We start from the raw sequence: 19,890 nt of genomic DNA on the forward strand, positions 1-19,890 counted from the left end.
AAAAAAAGGAACCACACTGGATACTAGGATTCAGCAACAATATGAGTCATGTCACATGACGGAGCAGTTTGCAGGCGCTTTTATGTAAATGAGGCTACACTGAGATGACGGCACTGTGAAAATAATCAATCGGAACCTTGTGACCGGTGCGATGTTTCCGTGCGGACTGATATAAGCGCTTACCGGAGTCTAATGGGGGATTGCAATTGTGGTTGCAACCTGAGTAATTTCCTTTTCACCGGTTCAGCGTGGAGAAAGCAGTGGAGTTACAGTAGCAGAGACACGTTATGTGTGTATTTTATTTACAGTAAATATATGCATGGTGTATTTAATGCGCTAATAGCAAACTGCAAAACATTGCATTCCCTATGAGCAGGATGGTCCTAGCCCTTTGGTTATACATCAATTAATCATTTCATCCTTGTGACTTGAGTGCTGATTGCCAATCAATTCTCAATCAGGTTGCATGCTGGCCATCTATTTATCAGTTTACTTTAAATGTTTTCTTGCAGCGTTACTAAAATGTTGATTGTTGAATGGAAAAATAATTTCCTCTAAAGTGGAGTGTTTTGAGGTAGTAATAATCTCCACATTGTTGTATTAAGAGAAATCCTGGGTTGGCATAAATTGTCCTAATTTATAGGATAGAATTGCCAGGGTTATAACATAAATATTTAGTTCAGATACCTTTGGTACAGAAATAAGTTTGATTTAAATATTGCAGGTGTACATGTCAGAGTCTTCATGCATTTATACATCCAACTTATTTCCATGCAGAAAGTATATCTTGTGTACATCTGGGGGTAAATGTATCATACCCCGATTTGTACAAGTAGCCGGAAATCGGCGAGTTGACAGCTAAAATTTAAAGCGGCACTGCCTTGTAAAGTGAAGTTTCCCTTTACAAGGCAGCGCCGCTTTAAATTTTAGCTGTCAACTCGACGATTTCTGGCGACTTGTACAAATCGGGGTAGGATACATTTACCCCCTGGTGTTAGATGGCTACTTTATCAATACAGCCTATAACCAAGATACATCATTTCATTACAATTGTCTAAATATCGAAATCCTTTTTAAATTAACTTTAATTTGATTTTTTTTGTTCATACAATGACCACCAAAAATATTTTACAATACAATATTTTGATAATTTACAATATGCAGAAACATTACACGTAACCATATAGGGTATGCGTTTCCTAAACAAAAACTATAAAAGGATGCTTGTCAATACAAGTAGTTTAATAGTTTCATGTGAAAATTAGTAAAATATGTTTATGTAAACAATTTTCAATTTTTTTTATTTACTACAGTTTTATAGTGTGTTTGTATTGTTTAAGCTGTGCATATTTCTTTCAGTAAACTTATAACTGATTACTTGTCTAATAGCTTATGAGCCACTGCCTCTCCAAAATTATTATCATTAAAGAATTTCATTTTTTGCTCCAGAATGGCAGATGGAGACCATCAAAGTAATGAAAATGGCAAAGTGGAAACTGGACCTGACAATCCTGACAGAGGTGTAGCAGCGATTAAACCACAGTAAGCAATTCGTTTAATACATAATGGGTTTATTTTACTATTTAAGCCTGCCTTTATAGATCACTTAATATAGTATATAAGATGTGTTCTATAAAAGAACTACTGAACATTGATAAATATATGTGTAAAGGTTATCCTTCCTTTCACATGTTTAACATTGTGCATTTGCTAAGCATCGGAATGCAAGCTATTGTACTCTGTTATAAACTATTTCAGACTGCAAGAGACCTTCAGTCAGCAACCTTTAATATCCATTAAATAAATATTCATAAACCTAAATTGTCACAACTTTATCTCACATATGTTAATTTCTGGTAAGCTCCTGAAATGTTTACTTAAACATTTGTGAATAGTTTAGTTTATATAGGACCACATGTAGTTCAAGTTTAATGATCTTTTCATTGAATATTTTGCGCTGGGCTCACAGTTGAGAAAGATGTTAATCAGTTGTATTTATTAAAAAAGAATGGATCATTAATACTGACATCTCGCAGTATATTTTCTGTCTAGTTATGTTAGGCTGGATACACACTGCAGAATTTTTCGACCAATGTGTTATCTACCACGATTTTACTAGCGACTGGGAAAAAAAAAAGTTCTGATCAGCATGCCGATTCATGTGTACACACTGTACATTTTCTAAAACATTTACCCTCAGATCTGTGTCTTCAATTGTCCTAACAGTCAGCTGAAAAGATCGTGACTCTGTAAACTCTATGGTGATCCTGATCGTGAGTGCATACACACTGCAGGATTGGAAGGACATCCTTCCATAGCTGAATGAGATTTATAGTGCTGAACAGTCAAAACAAACGATAGTTGATGCTTTGGAACGACTATCGTTCATCAACTAAGTGTACACACAAATGCAATATTGATCTGAACGGTTGTTTATCGGGTGATTGGTCTATTATTTAGCTGAACACATTGTAGTGTGTACCCAACCTTAGTGGGCAACTCCCAAAATTTTGCTCTCAAGGTACTGGGGGCTGCTTATGAAAAATGTTCCTGTTTATTGTCTAGTTTTCAATATTAAGGATGCCAGTCTTGAGCTCTAAATTGTGTATGATAAAAGTTATGTTTTTGTTCCTACAGATATTTAACTACCAAGGTGCAGTTTCATGAATTTATTGATTGCGCCAATAAAGAAGACACAGAAGTTACAAGTTATTCTGAGCAGTGCAGTGATACTGGCGAGACTGAGGAGAGAAGCGGTGTCTCGGCAGAACCTCAAGCTAAAAAGATTAGGCTGGATGATTCTGTAGGTGAGCGCGATGATCAGAGTGAAACCAACGACGAGGACAAGCAAGAAAAGAAGCGGGCGAGAGGCCAGAACAGAAGCCGACCCCACGTGAAATTTTCTCACCTTGAGCAGCAGCGGTTATGTCCGTCGATCACACAGGTATAAAATGTTACATGTGATAGATGAGTAAAGACTTCTGTGTTTTCTTCTTTTGTGTCCAGTTTAATATCCCGCTGAGAGTCCTGGTAGGGGGTGGCAGGCTATGTGTTCACCAGCTATACATGTAGGTCTCGCAGGTTGTGAGCATCTGTCGGGCCACACTGCCATCTGGTGGCTACATCAGACCTACCCACTTGCAGAGTAAAGACATCACACAAGCTTGTGGAAGTCCTGGCTATTGATCCAATTGGTGGTGATGACAATAGGATTTCAATCTTCTACATCTGTGTCTTTGATCTGATTGGACTAAGGCATGTGTGGGGCATTTGGATAAATCTCGGCGGATGTTTGAGGCACAGCTCAGGGTTATAGTCCTGAATCTGATGTGTTTGGTGGTCCTAGAGGATCATCTTATTCTCCTATCACCTACCACCCATGACCTGGACCCTCAGGATAGAAACCCTCCACACAGGCGGGGGAGGGAGAACCTTGCTATCCAAAGAATAGCAGATATTGTAGTGGACACAAAAGAATAAAAAATATTTAACAAACCTTTGTACGTTTCCATGTGTGGTCAGCTTCACTCCTGTACTTCTTTATGGGCTCCAGGCCTTAGGCAGTAACATATGTTGCCTTGTTTTAATCCAGGCTTATACAAACCTATTGTGCCAATCAATTGCCCTGCTGTCTATAGAGAGGTACTCTTGGCAGCTTTGATCTACCTTGACTGCCTACTGACAGAGCAACAGTTGAACATGTACGGTCAATTTTATTTTTTAGTGTTCAAAGCCAAATCAGCAGTCTGGCCTGGGAGAATTCCCTCATTAAAAGATACATTTTCTGATGTACCTTTCCACCAATTGGTGTTGTATTTTTATTCATTTATTTTCATCCGTTTTTTTTGTCTTGTGGTGTTTATGCAATAAGAGTAAAACTAACGCAACATATTTTCTGTCTCCGTACAGGGATGTGCCAGTAAATGTTTTTTCCGGGAGAAGTGCAAGTTTTTGCACGACCCTGAGAAATATTTATCAGGGAAGCAGGAAGATATTGGCCCAAAGTGCTATCTGTACGAGACCTTTGGCAAATGCATTTATGGGATTACATGCCGGTTTGCCAGATCACACTTGAGTGAGGATTACAAAAACCTAATTAATGAGGAACTGGTAAAGCAATGGGAAGGAAAAGCTGCAGTAAAAAACAGTTTGGACAAACACCTCCAGCAGCAGTTGCGGAAGAAGAAAGTTCCATTTGAGAAAGCTGAGAAGTTCTTAAAGCTTTTCAACAAGTGCCACAAATCAAGAAGCTTGGAAGTCAAAGCTGAGGTCAGCCCTGCACCTCAAGGTGGCTTGGTGGGATGTGCCACGGCTGAAGCGGGTGACATTACTGTGTGCGCTAACAAGGTTACTACAGAGGGATCGGTGGGTCTTCCAGCAAGTGAGACTAGCACTGAATCGTCTCCGATTACACCTGGAGCCCAGCTGGACCGGACTCGGGTGACATTAGGCGCTGTAACGGATGAAGATATTATAAGGATCAGGCCGTGTGAGAAGAAAACAGTGAGTACTTAGCAAAGGCGTATAATATTGTAGGTAGATTGATGACATCGCAACTCTCTAATTACAGCGTTCTAAAATACACACAGTTTAGTACAGATGTTATGTAGTCACCCGTTCTAGATATGCTGGGAAAGCTGGGCATAGACCTTCTTTTGAGAGAGTATTTACCTCAGGAGTGATCGTCTGTAATGCTGCCACTTAAGTGTAGTGTCACACTGGCAGCGAGTAGGTCTGTAAATTCACTTTTGAAATTCACTACAGATATCATCATCACCATTTATTTATATAGCGCCATTAATTCCGCAGCGCTGTACAGAGAACTCGCTCATATCAGTCCCTGTCCCATTGAAGCTTACAGTCTAAATTCCCTAACGTGCACAGACATACTAGGATCAATTTGTTAGCAGCCAATTAACCTACCAGTATGTTTTTGAAGTGGGGGAGGAAACCAGAGCACCCGGAGGAGACCCATGTAAACAAGGGGAGAACATACAAACTCCACACAGATAAGGCCATGGTAGGGAATTAAACTCATGACCCCAGTGCTGAGAGGCAGAAGTGCTAACCACTGAGCCACCGTGCTGAAATGTAGGAATCTTTTGGATATGTATTTCACAGTCTTGATATGATTGACACAAATTGTAAATGGAAATTTGTTGTTCTTTTAATTAATCGTATGTCAATTGTTGTTCTGCAGCTTGACTTCCGAAACAAACTGTACCTTGCTCCATTAACTACAGTAAGTTGTGTATTTCATTCAGAATAAAGTCAAGAATATGCATTACCATTAATACATCGTTGTTTAATTTCTGATCACTATATTTAAGTTTTAAACCTGTTGTATAACAGTGTTGTCCATCTAAATCAGGGGCGGAGATATTATTGTAGCATACAGGAGCCAGTGGGTGCAAATTTAGGCTTTAGCCGATGCTATAAGGAGCCAGAGAAGATTGACCTCAATATGGAAATGACTCCTGAAATTTAGGTGCGAGCATTTCTTTAAGTCTTCTCAAAAAATTGATCCTGGGATTTGTACACTCCTTGCCGAAGTGTGATTTTAGAGGGTATTTTATGTGGCCTGATTTAAAGCTAAGTTCCATTAATGCTAAAAACAAATTTTGCAGGATTTTGAGAAATTATGTTTTGTTTCCTGCTCTTTTTTTTTTTCTTCTTTTTTTCTCTAACTTTTTATAACCTTTCCCAATACCATTATGCAAAGTATTTTACCACAATCACCTGCTTATGTAGCTCATACTTGCCTACTTTCAGGCAGTGCAGTCCGGGAGAGGGGTGTGACTAGAGGGAGGGGGCGGGGTGGGGCGCGGTCAATCGTGCCATTTTGGCCCCGCGATGGAAGTGACGTTTTGTTGCGGGGCGGGGCCAAAATGATGCGATTCTTGTTGTTTTGGCCAGGGAATTGTGGGATGCGGGAGACTTGCCTGCTCTCCCGGGAGTTCGGGAGTCTCCCGGACATTCCGGGAGAGTTAGTAAGTATGTTGTAGCTCCACCCTCAACGTGTGTAAAAAAACAAAACAAAACAGGTGTGGCTTATATAAAGGCGTACCAGTCACCTTGCACAGCGGAGGCAGCCATTTTGTGAGTTATACCAATATTCATGAGAATGCGGCTTATTAATTTACTAGGAACCAGCGAGGTCACTGAGGCACTTCCTAGCGTAGTGATAAGCTGAGTTCTCATTAGTCTTGGTTCAGTAAGGACCTCTATATCATGTCCCTGGTTCCTAGTGAAATTATAGACCTAATTGTTATAATGATTGGCTCAGCCCACAAAATGGCTGCCGCCACGTGAGCAGGTGATCTTTACGTGTATGAATTGACCAATGGGATTTGTAGATGTGTCGCGTAGATAAATCATGGCTGGATTTTTATTTGAGCCTTTCGTCCGTACAGATTCCATTTACCTATCCGCTGCTTGTGTTCTGCTCTCATTGTTAGTGCGGCAATCTTCCATTTAGAAGAATATGTAAGCGCTACGGCGCCGACATCACGTGCGGCGAGATGGCCATGTGTACCCACCTCCTCCAGGGCAAACCCTCAGAATGGGCGCTGATGAAGAGGCATCACTCCGAGGACCTGTTTGGAGTACAGGTCTGTAGTAGCCTTAAGAATCTGCGCAAAAGCGTAAGAAGGGTATAATCTAATTTAACCAATAAAGGAGCTTACAACTGTCAGATCACTTTACTTGTACACGCCCTCCTACAACTATTACTAAATATATTGCTTTCTGTTTCCATCATTCTGCGTGTCTTTATAAGAGCTGATTATTATCGTTGCTCTGGGGTCATTATTATGGCTTTGTTGTGCTCTTTGCCTTCTATACAGTTGAACCTAGAGATCAGATTTTGCAAAATATAACCTGGTAACAAAAATAAATAACTGCCTGATGTTTTAAAGACATGGCTGAAAAGATCAGAGGGAATCTTGAAAGATTAATCAATGTATTTAGCAAACGTCCCAGGAGAGTGTTTTACTGATGTTTTGTTTGTCTGTTAATGTAACCTCTCTGGTTGATGAAATATTCCCTTTCCTTGGTTTCCCCCTCCCATTTTATAAATATGGGTAATGATCTGTAGCGATGTTTTTATTGTTTGATTTTTGTTATTTTTGGAACGTTTGCGGTGCAGCGACTCTTACAGTGCATCATAAAGGCGTTCTCCTCACAGGTTCATAATCAGTTATAGCACGACCGTATAACGGGGGTTTATACCATAGGAAGCCACAGAAGTAATCCCCTCCTCTTCCATTTAATAAAACCCTTTATAGGATTACAGTCCAACACATGCACCTCCTGCACAAACCTATCACTACCTCTGAGGCAGTTACATTACATCCATACTTTAGGTTCATAGTAATGGAATTTTAAGATCTGAATTGGGCCATTGGTGTCATCCCAGCTGTTATTGATATAAGCAATCTCCAAAAAGATTTCATAGCTGTACAAAGGTGACCGGAGCATTGAACAACATTTAAAATATGGAACTTTTCTAACTTTTTTTTAATCCATCAAGGGAGCTAGGCGATAGATTTGCAGGGAATTGGAGACGTCCTATAGCAAGTTCACATCCTGCTGGCATGTTCAATTCATGGCTTGGCTTAAGCCATTTGATTGGCTGGTCACTGGTGAGAAGATCTTTCCCTCTCATCAGGGATTCCCAAACACTGTGTATGTTCTATGCCGGCCCTTGGACCAGGACTAGCAGACAGAGGTCCTAAGGGAAGAAATGACTAGTCAGGAGAAGCACTTTTGAGCCCTGGGTAGTTTACACTCTGCTTACAATCTGCTTTTTACTCATCAGCGTTGTAGAGTTTTAATTGCTGACTAATGTGGTCCACTCTCCTTGCAGCTAGAGGGCGCTTTCCCGGACACAATGACCAAATGTGCTGAGCTGCTAAACCGAACCATTGATGTTGACTTTGTTGATATTAACGTGGGATGTCCTATAGATCTGGTGTACAATAAGGTGAGCGTTTTTACTATCTGTAACTACTTAGCTAAATAGACTCAGATCTATAAATATATATATGTATATACTGTAACATGCCACCTGTGATAACACCCATGCTGCTTGTTTATACTAATTTAAAAATCTTTCCTATTTGTGGCTTGTTTTATAGGGTGGTGGCTGCGGTTTAATGACCAGAACTAGGAAATTTGAGGAAATTGTGAAAGGAATGAACTCGGTAAGAAGAGTGAAACTTACTGTATATTAAATGAATGTAGATTATGTAAACAGAGAGGACACTATCCTTAAATTAAAAACATCATCTTCTTAAATGCAAAATTTGCACTGAAAGACGACAACCAATCAGCATTTATCATCATCAGCAGCAGCTATTTATATAGCGCCACTAATTCTGCAGCGCTGTACAGAGAACTCGCTCGCATCAGCCCCTACCCCATTGGAGCTTACAATCTAAATCCCCTAACACACACACACAGACCGAGAGAGACTAGGGTCAATTTGATAGCAGCTGATTAACCTACCAGTATGTTTTTGGAGTTTGGGGGGAAACCAGAGCACCCGGAGGAAACCCACACAAACACGGGAAGAACATACAAACCCCAAACAGATAAGGCCATGGTCGGGAATTGAACTCATGACCCCAGTGTTGTGAGGCAGAAGTGCTAACCACTAAGCCACCGTGCTGCCCCTTGCCTTGTCAATTTAGCTTTCATTTGTCTATTGCAAGCCGCAATGAAAGTAAATGACTGTTTAGAACAATTGTTGCATTATTCAGTGATCATTCTTGAATAAGACCTCTCCTAGTTTTGATTTACTCAAAAACAAAATATGTAGAACATTTAAAATAGTGTAATATACGCAGTTAATTTAAAGCACAAGTGAATCATTTTAATATATGTCCATAAATTAAAGTTTACTTCATTTTAAATATTAAAACTTACTTTTTTTTTCTTTTAATTAGCTAACTTTGTGTTATTCTCTATGGCCCAGAAGTTTATTCCCTTTTCCCTCTTCTACCTGTAGGTTCTGGATGTGCCGCTGACTGTGAAGATCAGAACCGGAGTTCAGGAAAAAGTAAATTTGGCTCATAAACTTATTCCACAGCTGCGTGAATGGGGAGTTTCGCTGGTCACAGTGAGTTTTAATATTGCAGAATGTATAAAATATTTACACCCTCCAGTGCTCTGGAAGTTAAGGTTCATCTTATTCATCTATACATACTATGGAGATGTTACCTGAGACCAGGCTAGGTCATCTCATAACAAATTATAATAGAATGTGTTTAAAGCACACATGCCAGGAAAAAATGGATTGTGTAGAGTGAGGGACAGTTTGCAGTTGACCACACTGTATTTTTTTTCTATGTATAAACTGTCTGCACGGAGTGGACTTTACATAAAAAGTTATATCTGTATAATAAAATTAAATGTTGCCTTCAGAAAAAATAAATCTATCACGTCTTTAACTAAGTCCATCTACCCATCATCATCATCATCAGTTATTTATATAGCGCCACTAATTCCACGGCGCTGTACAGAGAACTCATTCACATCAGTCCCTGACCCATTGGAGCTTACAGTCTAAATTCCCTAACGCACATACACAGACAGACAGAGAGATAGAGAGGCTAGGGTCAATTTAGATAGCAGCCAATTAATCTACCAGTATGTTTTTGAAGTGTGGGAGGAAACCAGAGCACCCGGAGGAAACCCACACAAACACAGGGAGAACATACAAACTCCACACAGATAAGGCCATGGTTGGGAATCGAACTCATGACCCCAGTGCTGTGAGGCAGAAGTGCTAACCACTAGGCCACTGTGCTGCCCATGTTCTGTATACACAGTGTTTTGTTTTGAGAATTATTGTAACGTGAATTGCTGTGCGAGACTCTGCAGATAAACTACGGCACAGCAAGATGACCTTACAAATGACGTTATCTGGGACATTCTTTGTGGTGTGATAGGCTATAAATGGGGTCGAATCAGGGACTGGGACCAAATAAAATGCTTTAGGGTGTGAGGGGTTCATGGAACATAACAGGAAAGTTTACAATCGGGAAAAGTACAACGGGGGTTTGACTGTGGTGGGGGCCACATTTATTTAAATTTTCCTTTCCTTCATTAAGGATAAATTATCATAAACAATAACATACAAATTAATGTATGAAGTACTTAAACATTTTATAAAGCTTTACAGACCTTATAGCAGTGTTGGCTAACCTGTGACCCTCCAGGTGTTTGTGAAACTACAAGTCCCAGCATGCTTTGCCAATATATAGCAGATTATTGCTGGAAGGGTATGCTGGGACTTGTAGTTTCACCACACCTGGAGTGTCACAGGTTAGCCAACACTGCCTTATAGGGTCGCTAAAATACAATTGTAATAAATATCTAAAACTGTCTGATTGCCGCGCTGGAATTTTTCTTTTATACTTTTCATGTAGTTAGTCCAGTGTATGAAAGACTGCCTGGCCGCAGCTAATGGCTGGTCACCAGTTCACCACAGCTAGATTGTCCTATATGTTTAACAGCTATAATCACCATGGCCAATCACTAGGGATGCCGGATTCTTTAGCCCCTCCCCTGTCTGTAATGTATCACTGCACACGTCATGCTCTCTTTCATATTATTGCTTTCTCTTATTTGACTAGCTGCATGGAAGGTCCAGAGAACAGCGATACACAAAACTTGCTGACTGGGAATATATTAATCAATGCGCTAAAATTGCCGACCCTCTTCCCTTGTTTGGTAAGTGCCACAAAGTGATAGTTCACCCCCTTAACTCGCTAATTTTGTAGATTTTGTAACTAAAGTAGACGGCATGTTCTGATTGTTCACAACGAGGAAGAAACGCTTCTATTCAGCCATTTGATTTTAACTTGTCATGGGAGAGCTTACATTCTAATTGAAGGAAGGCAGACACCAGAGGAGCGAGTGTGGCTCAGAGTGGAGATTGGGGCAGTTGAGGGTGCATGGTATATGTGAGAGTAGGGTAAGCTGTAATAAAGAGATGGGTTTTTAGAGGGTGTTTAGAGAGATTTGTAGACTGGGCGGGGATGAGTCTGAGCGGGCGTGGTAGGGAATTTCATAAGTGGGTAGTGGCACGTGAGAAGCCTTGTAGCTTGGAGTGAGATGGCGTTACAGAGATAAAGTGAGGTACAGGTCAGAGGTTGATCTAAAAGGATGATAGGGAGAATATTCTGAGATGAGGTTTAAAATGTATGTAAGGCTGGAGTTGTTGAGGGTTTTGTAGGTGAGGGTGAGTAATTTGAATTGGGTTTGGGAGGTCACACTGAGCCAGTGTAGGGATCTGCATGTGGATGTGGTGTGTAGATAGAAGAAAAGTCTTGCTGCAGCATTTAAGAAGAATGGAAGTGAGAATAGATGGGCAGAGTCAACCAGTTGTGGCTGGGAGCTCTCCTCTTCATTAGAAACACTTTTTTCTGAGGGGTGTAATAAGTAAACTAAGTACTGTATTATAAATGAACAAAACACAGATGTAAATAGTTTTGTTTTTTTTTTTTTTGCAGATATGTAAAAAACTATTTACATATTTCAAACTGTAAAATGCCTATATCTGTTTCTTAGCAAGGATTAGCAGTTGCACATGTTTCAGGATATGTAAGTTGCCTAACTGTGTCAAGTTGATCCCTTATTTTGCCAGTCCTGTACTAGTCAAAAACTTTAAGGGACTCTTCACCCAAATTAATAACTCATCCTCCAGCTCCTAATGCGATAATAGTAACATAGTTGATGAGGTTGAAAAAAAGACACCAGTCCATCAAGTTCAACCTATTTTGGATCTCCTGTTAACCATCACTTATATTTGAAATTGATATAGATGAAACAACCGCCAATCTGTTTCAATTGGGAAAATCCCTTCTGACCCAATATTGCAGTCTTATTTCTCCCTGGATCCACTACTATCCTTCATTTTAATTAACGGTCGTAACACTGGATATCCCTTTCCACTAAAAATTTGTCTAACCCTCTCTTAAGCATATAAATTGAATCTGCAATCACAACCTTCCATGGCAGTGAATTCCATATCTTGACTGCCCTTACCGTAAAGAACCCCTTCCTTTGCTGGTTGTGAAAATTCCTCTCCTCTAACCTTTAGGGGGTGACTGCGTGTCCTGTGTACAGTTCTTGGTGTAAAATGTTTCCATGAAAGTTCTCTGTATTGACATTTAATTAATTAATTTGAACATAGTAATCATATCTCTTCTTAGATGTCTCTTTTCATAAACATGCCTAAACTGGCTAACCTTTCCTCATAGCTTGATGACTCCATACCCTTTATCAACTTTGTTGTCCTTCTCTGAACCCTTTCTAGTTCCAAAATGTATAGAGTGGTGCCCAGAACTGTACTACGTATTCAAGATGAGGTCTTGCCAACGATTTAGATAGTGCTAAAATTACACTGTCTTCCCTTGTATCTATGCCCCTTTTTATGCATGCCAATACTTTATTGGCCCTTGCAGCTGCTGCTTGACATTGAGCACTATTGCTAAGTCTACTGTCATCGAGCACTCCCAAATCCATTTCCATTATAGATTCCCCTAAATTTATCCCATTTAATTTATAGATTGTGTTCTTGTTTTTGATCCATAAATGCATAACCTTATATTTATCTATATTAAACTTCATCTTCCATTTGGCCGCCCAATCCTCCAGTTTATTCAAGTCCCTCTGTAGAGAAGCTACATCTTGCTCTGATTTTATTACCTTACAAAGTTTGGTATCATCTGTAAAAATGGAAACTTTGCTCTGTAAACCATCACCAAGGTCATTAATAAATATATTAAAAGGTATTGGCCCCAGCACGGAACCTTGAGGTACTCCACTTAAAACTTTTGACCAATTTGAAAATGTTCCATTTATCACAACTCTCTGTTTCCATATTCTCCAAACAGTTTTCAACCCAAGTACAAATGTTGTTTCCTAGACCCAGTTCCCTTATTTTGTAAACCAACCTCTTGTGTGGCATTGTATCAAAGGCCTTTGCAAAATCTAATGTGATAATGGTAATTATATTTCTACTTGCCCAGCACTGATTGGTGCAGACACGGTTCATCACTTCCTGCTTCCAGCCTGCATTGTAACTGATTTGATGACCAGCGTATCCATGCTTTATATAGTACTGTTACTTCCTCTCTGGTGTCCCATGTACATTATGTTATATAAACAGATAGGGTGGGAAGGGGAGTTCTGAATTTGGATGAAGGGACCCTAATTGCACCCCATCTGTGTTTTACCCCCAATGGTATCCTGAACGCTCACACAGAAAGTCTGTTCTTTAAAGGAGATCTCAAAACCTTCTAAAGTTATGATAAAACTCCTGAAACACACACACACATATATATATATTTGTTAATATCAATTTTATTACTACATACAGAAACTTTGTAATTTAGGCTTAGTGACCCTTTAAAAGTAATACCAATATATCGAGGAGCAGTTATGGCTGATGGAGAAAGGACACGTAGTCTAGATTAGGACCTGTAACAAGCCATATATTCATATCTACCTTATAACTCACAGTTCTGTGAGTCATTAAAGCATTCCGTACCACCTGACCTGGTAGTGGCCTTCAAAGAGCACGAATTTGCAGCTTGGTCCTTCATATGCCACAAAACTTGTAAGTCGATAGGAAAATGATATACTTCAGCCAAAGATTAAAAGTTCTGATGATATTTAATAGAAAGTAATAAAGATCTGAACTTACGTAGAGAATTAAATATTTGCAAGAATTGTGTGATTGAACCAGCAAGATTAATCTGTGAACGCTTCGTTTCCAGGTAGTGGCGATATCTTGTCTTATGAGGACGCAAATCGAGCAATGCAGACAGGCGTTTCTGGGATCATGCTGGCAAGGTCAGTGTTTATAGTTTTACAGGGTGTTTTTCTCCACAGAGATCAAGGTTTAGGACTTTACTAAAATTACTTATCAAGTATAACTGATAGATATTGAAAACATGCACTGCTGGAATCTTTTACATTTCAGTGTTAGCAGGGATAGCCTCATCTCTTAAAGAACAGCTACACCCCCAAAATATAATATTTATCCATGGCATGAAATGGCTCATGTATCGGGGAATGAAGTGCCTGGACACACAGGGTGGAAGTTCCCACTTTGCCAGATGCCGTTGTCACGTAATTTGCAGCTTTGACCAGTCCAATTTGTGAGTCTAGAACAACGTGCTCCATGATGGAAGATATGAGTGTGTCTCTGGGAGGGAGCAGAGGCCACAGAGCAGTGACTTTTAAAATCTGTGTTTCTAGCCTGTTTTGACATTTGACATCCGCAACAGAAGATACCAGTAATTCTGCCTCAAGAAGCCAGACTATTAGATATGTATGTTTAATGGGGGTGTCTACGGACATTATTAATCTCGTAATGTGCTATAATCCTGAAGGAAACTCCCAAGCATACCTAGCGTCGGTGTAAATGTTAATATTTATCCCCTGAGTGGGTGTAAGAGTGCCAGTCAGCGCCATAAGTTTTACACATAAATAGTAGGTAAAAGGATAGGTGTAATAACACCCCAGTCTGATGTGATGCTATAGCCGTAAGGACCTGTACACAAGATCCAACAACAGACCATTCACGTCCAGCATTAGGTTGAGTGTGCACATGGATAGAATACTGTCCTTTATGTCAAACACTGTGTGAACGCGTGTGTCAGCAGGAATCTGTGGCAGAGTAGTAGCTGGCAATAACAGGAAGCTTAGGGATCATGTGAGGTCATGAGTTTCACTTTATCGCCATAGCCATTCCCAGCAGACAGAACGGAACCCTGTTGACTAGACGGAACGTACGAATGTTGTAGGGTTCCAGTAGCCGCGTAAGAGGGACTCGTTCCCTCTGTCCATCCCACACACTACAACTGACTGAGAGATGATGGTGAATAGAACAATGAGCCCCATGGTCAAGAAGCATTGTGATAACAGAATAATTTCTGAAAACTCTGAGCAGTAACCCTTGATTAATATTGTAAGAGTCAAGACCGTGTTATTTCCTCTGGGTAAGATGTAATCTTGTTTAGATGGGTTTGTTTTTTTTAACCAGCTGTCATGTTTCTATCTTCAGACATTAGCCCAATCGCTGAGCTTATAACCATTACTACAATTGCCTGATTGCCTTTTCTAAATCTCTTGTCACTATTTATAGTTTTCTGTCTGCCAGGGAGGGCTGATAGCGCTCACACAGACTTATTCTCTCCTGCCTGTATCGCACAGGTCGCAGCTACCTGCACACACTCTGGTCAGGCTGTTACTGACCTCACCAGGTGAACAGGCAGTCTCCTAACGTAGGCATCACACCTGCATGATCTCTATGTACCATCAGAGTACTCTTGTCTGAGAATTCCGTGAATATGGCAAAGAAGCAAAGGTGTAAATCATCCACGGCTCATCTTTTTTTTTTTTTTTTTTTTTGTTATAGCTCTCTGCTGTCGCACATGGAGGACAGGCACTTAAAGTACCTTAATAATGGGCTTACTAACCACAGTCCCTTCAGTGGGTTCCTGAGACAGTTGGTGCTATCCACAAGTGCAAACCGTTTATTTATTAGTATTATAATATTTTGTTTAATTATACCCTGCCTTTCATTATATTATTGCCCAATAGCGGGTTTACTTACTAATACTGTCTACTCATGCCTGATGTGTGGCCCCCAAAATAAGCCTGAGGACGTTTTAATTATCCTATTGTAATGGACACGATTATTGTTGTCTTGCTGTCGAATGCACACACAGGTCATCTTCTGTCTACACCAAATGCTGCAAGTGAGTTGTGTTTTCATCTAGGTGTTATGTATATAAATGATATGGACAGTGTTCTCCCCAGCACCTATTTCCCGGGTGATCCACCCGGCTGGTTTTACTTTCCACCCGGCTCTTGGGAGCCCAACAGAGTCCTATTATAATAGAACAAATCATTGTTTCTCCTAAACAATGGTCCTGGCAGGTGTGGGCATTAACCTCCAACATTTTTATTGCAAAGTATTGCACTGCCCCCACCCGGCTGCTCCTTAGCGCCACCCGGCTGGCAAAATTATCTGGGGAGAACACTGATGGGTAATTGTTTAGATGGGATACGGTCAGATTTCCGACGATGGAGATGTTGGCAGTTACCTTGTCTACATGAAAATGTTGGCAGGCTAAATGCAGACACTTCCATTCTGGTGATGGCTTCAAAATGTCGACAGTGTGATTGTCGACAATCACAATGGCTGACAAAGACCAGTGCCAGCAGGTCCGGCAATTATTTCCATCATCTATATTTCGTACCCATCCTCTATAGTTTACTAGTTATTAATATTTTCTGCTTGTACCCAGATTGTCTGCGAATCTGCTTCGTGACCTATGGTTCAGTTGTTACAATAATATCATCATCATCATCATCATTATTTATATAGCGCCAGCAATAGCGCTTAATAATGTACTTCCTACTGCAAATTGTATTGTTACAAATAAGTGAAGCATTGTTTTAAAAATGTAAAAGAACATTGTAATTCAGTGCAATACTTAAACATTAGTATATTTCATTTTTTTCTACTTTGTAGCAGTGCTATATGTCTTTCTTATGTCTATGAATGACCTCTCTCCTCTATGATGGGGCCAGACACATCAGAAGCCTGTGTCCCCCTTTATACTGTATTTATTCTTTAATAAGTTTGTTTTGATAAAGACTATGAGGCCATTATCAGGTTAGACCTGTTAGTCGGAACGCAGGCCCCGCTCACTTTGAAAATACTTTTTAATGGAATTCAGAGCACGTAATAAGAACTCTAGATATGATTACCCTATATAAACAACTTGTTGATATACCCATTTTAACACGGACATTCCTGTTTTCAGAGGGGCACTGGTAAAACCCTGGCTCTTTACGGAGATAAAGGAGCAGAGGCACTGGGACATTTCCTCTTCGGAACGCTTTGATATCCTCCGGGAGTTTACAAACTACGGATTGGAGCACTGGGGATCGGACTCTCAGGGAGTGGAGAGAAGCAGGCGGTTTATGCTGGAGTGGCTGTCCTTCCTCTGCAGGTAGGAAATGTTCATTACAGTTCAGGACTCTACCCTCCGCGCATACGGGTTTCTCTTTCTTTAATCTGTACAATAAGAAATCATCCATGATGAGACTTGTAACGTTGTACTATAAAAGGGTCGCAAACTTTCAGGACAGCATTTATTTTAGGAGACTTACCTCGGTTACAAGCCGAAAGGCAAAGCAAACGGTTGCCGTCAAAAAAAGCTGCATCGAGAAAGTAATAATCGGTAGACAAGGCGCTAAAATGAGATCAGGTTTTCTTTTTACGTTTGTGCCACATTCCAATACATAGTGGTAGATTAATTGACTTATGACCAAATGGAGCCGTGTGTGGTAGGGAATTTAGATTGTAAGCTCTAATGGTGCAGTGACTACATATTCTATCTACAGTGCTGCAGAATATAAATGGCACTATACAAATAAACAATATTCCCAAGACCCCCTTAAAATGTATAAATGTATATAAACTAACGCTTATGTATACATGTTTACTAAGTAATCCCCTATGTCTTTAGATGGTTAAAAGAAATACTCATTCTAATTTGTTTTGAATGTTTTATTCATTCCTAGTACATTACACTTTAGTTCTTTGCTTAACCTTACAATTCCCGTTAATCTGTCACAATACAAGAAACCCTGACAGAGAAGTATCCAGCAATGTGCCTTCTACATTTCCTTCTCAGTCCTGTTCGGGCAAGCGGGAGGACACATTGACTACCCTAAGAGCCAGTGATGTGGTCATAGGGTGGGGAGCATGAGGGTGGTGAAAAGGTCAGATTTCATGGAGCCCCCGGAAAGGCAGGCAGTGTGCAGAGGTGCCATATAGGGGTTGTGAGGAGCCTACGGCTCTTATTTCTTTCTGGGGGGATCTATGTTTAGTCTGTTTATAGTCTCTAAAATATTGTGGTAAACAGAACACGTAACGTAGTCTGAGGGGAAATCGATGTATTTGGGACATGTCTGTATGCCCATCCTTTGCTCTGTTTGTATAAATGCAGGTATATTCCGGTTGGTTTATTGGAGCATGTACCACAGAAAATCAATGAGAGGCCTCCCTACTACATGGGAAGGGACTATATGGAGACATTAATGGCGAGCCAGAATGTGACTGACTGGATAAAGATCAGGTATGTTCTATTCCTTTCCTAGGTGTAAGCTCACAGAGGTAGATGGATCTCTGATGCTGTGGTCAGGCACACAGAGCTAGGGACTAATCACACCAGAAGACTGGAACCAGCTGTAGCCTTACACCGTGTAGTTAAATCTGTATAATGACCATACACAGCTTAATGTCCTCGTCCAATGGAGACTCCACCTCCAGACCCTAGAGAACCAAAATGGAAGATAAAGATATATGCAGCTATAAACTAGGACACTTTGTCAGAACGGAAATTCTGCATCACTGTACCTGTGTTGTGTATATTTTGTTATATTATAAATAAGACTAAGATTTTACTTTCATACATATGTTCTATATCATCTGTTTGTGATATGAGGCCATCTGCTGTTGTTATTGCAGAGAGCTGCATTTTACAGAACATTGTCTTGGAATGTTCCATTTTTATTTTTGTACCCATGTAGTTTTGGCAGTATCCTGTCCCAGCAGATAAGTGGTATCTTTATTCAGCAACTGTGTTGTGTGTGCATTGAAAGTGTATGATCTAGGCAGCGAGACATTGTAGGGGCAGCTTTAATAATGCCAAGTCACATGGTTCTGCGGAGTGTATCTCAGGATTGGATGTGTGCATCACTGGGATGCATTTATTGGCTAGTTGTGCTGACCAAAAGTTGTAAGGCACCATTACCAAAAGAGAGATTACTAGTTTGCCCACGCCTCCAGGGGCAGCTATATACAGCTTTTTTTTTTTCCTGGGGCTCTGCCAGTCCTGTAATACAGAACCTACAAATCAATTCATTTTGTCAGCTTAAAATGGTGGCTGATTTGAGAGGGAAAACCAATCACATGCCATTGATTTGTCACATGACCTAGCCACAGTCCCTGGTTAGGGGGTAAGGACACGTTAGTGAAAGGTTTAGTCCTAAAAGGTATTCCAATAAGAGCCCTCAAATGAAAAATACAGAGAATGGCTGTAAGAAACATCAAACCTCAAGTTCTACTGTAGAAGGGTTGTTACATAGATATTTTGTGAGTGTTGCAAATGGCTTCAAGTGAACCAAATTAAATTTTTTGTTTTGTGACTAAATACATATAATGTATGAAGGTTATTTAGCTCAAATACCAGTTTGTAAACATAGTAGCTGATGTTTTTATTTCCATGAAAGGTTTCATGTATTCAAGGATGCAGTTTGAGCTTCCAACAAGTTGTTTTACCTAAAACATTTTGTCTCCTTACAGTGAAATGCTGCTGGGCCCCGTTCCTCTGAATTTCAACTTCCTCCCGAAACACAAGGCCAACTCTTATAGATGAGACATTTTTCTTTGCAAAATGTGCTGAATGAATTTGTTTTTAAATAAAACAATTAATGAAGTATATCAGTATGTTTACAATGATACAGCGCAAGTTTTATACATCGGCACTCTGTAGTAACACTTGTTGGTGTATTTAGAACAGTATTTGTATCAGAAAACCTGAGTACTGGTGGTATTATGGTGGTACCCTAACTACATGTCAAAATACATTAATTCTGAGCAAATTTTACAGAAGTATGTGGCCAAATAAATACTAGTTTTTTTTTGTTTTTAAAAACATACTTCCCTTCAGTGTGGCAGGTTCATGCTGTAATCCAATTTCATTTCCTTTCTCTCCTTGGCTGAGCTCAGCCAATCACTACATTTAAGCTTTTCTTGAGGAGTACCAGTACTCAGGGGGGTAATCAGACAAT

General features: G+C 40.1%; 1 protein-coding gene across 2 annotated transcripts; it reads left to right on the top strand.

The window, feature by feature from the left end:
* Positions 1–21: 21 nt before the first annotated feature.
* Positions 22–19,538, top strand: DUS3L (dihydrouridine synthase 3 like). 2 transcript variants are annotated; one of them, XM_075211848.1, is made up of 14 exons: positions 22–289; positions 1,450–1,542; positions 2,638–2,944; positions 3,910–4,503; positions 5,201–5,242; positions 6,459–6,611; positions 7,868–7,984; positions 8,139–8,204; positions 9,011–9,121; positions 10,641–10,737; positions 13,791–13,866; positions 16,854–17,042; positions 18,045–18,173; positions 18,566–19,396. In XM_075211848.1, exons 2-14 carry the CDS (start codon positions 1,451–1,453, stop codon positions 18,654–18,656), a joined length of 2,064 nt encoding a protein of 687 aa, XP_075067949.1. In that variant the 5' UTR covers positions 22–289; position 1,450; the 3' UTR covers positions 18,657–19,396. The 2 variants fall into 2 exon arrangements, with proteins under 2 accessions (XP_075067949.1, XP_075067950.1); XM_075211849.1 differs by lacking the exon at positions 18,566–19,396 and adding an exon at positions 19,403–19,538 and having other exon boundaries at positions 26–289.
* The last annotated feature ends 352 nt before the right edge of the window (positions 19,539–19,890 follow it).

Source organism: Mixophyes fleayi, chromosome 5 (assembly GCF_038048845.1).
Source record: "Mixophyes fleayi isolate aMixFle1 chromosome 5, aMixFle1.hap1, whole genome shotgun sequence".
Taxonomy (NCBI): Eukaryota; Metazoa; Chordata; class Amphibia; order Anura; family Limnodynastidae; genus Mixophyes; species Mixophyes fleayi.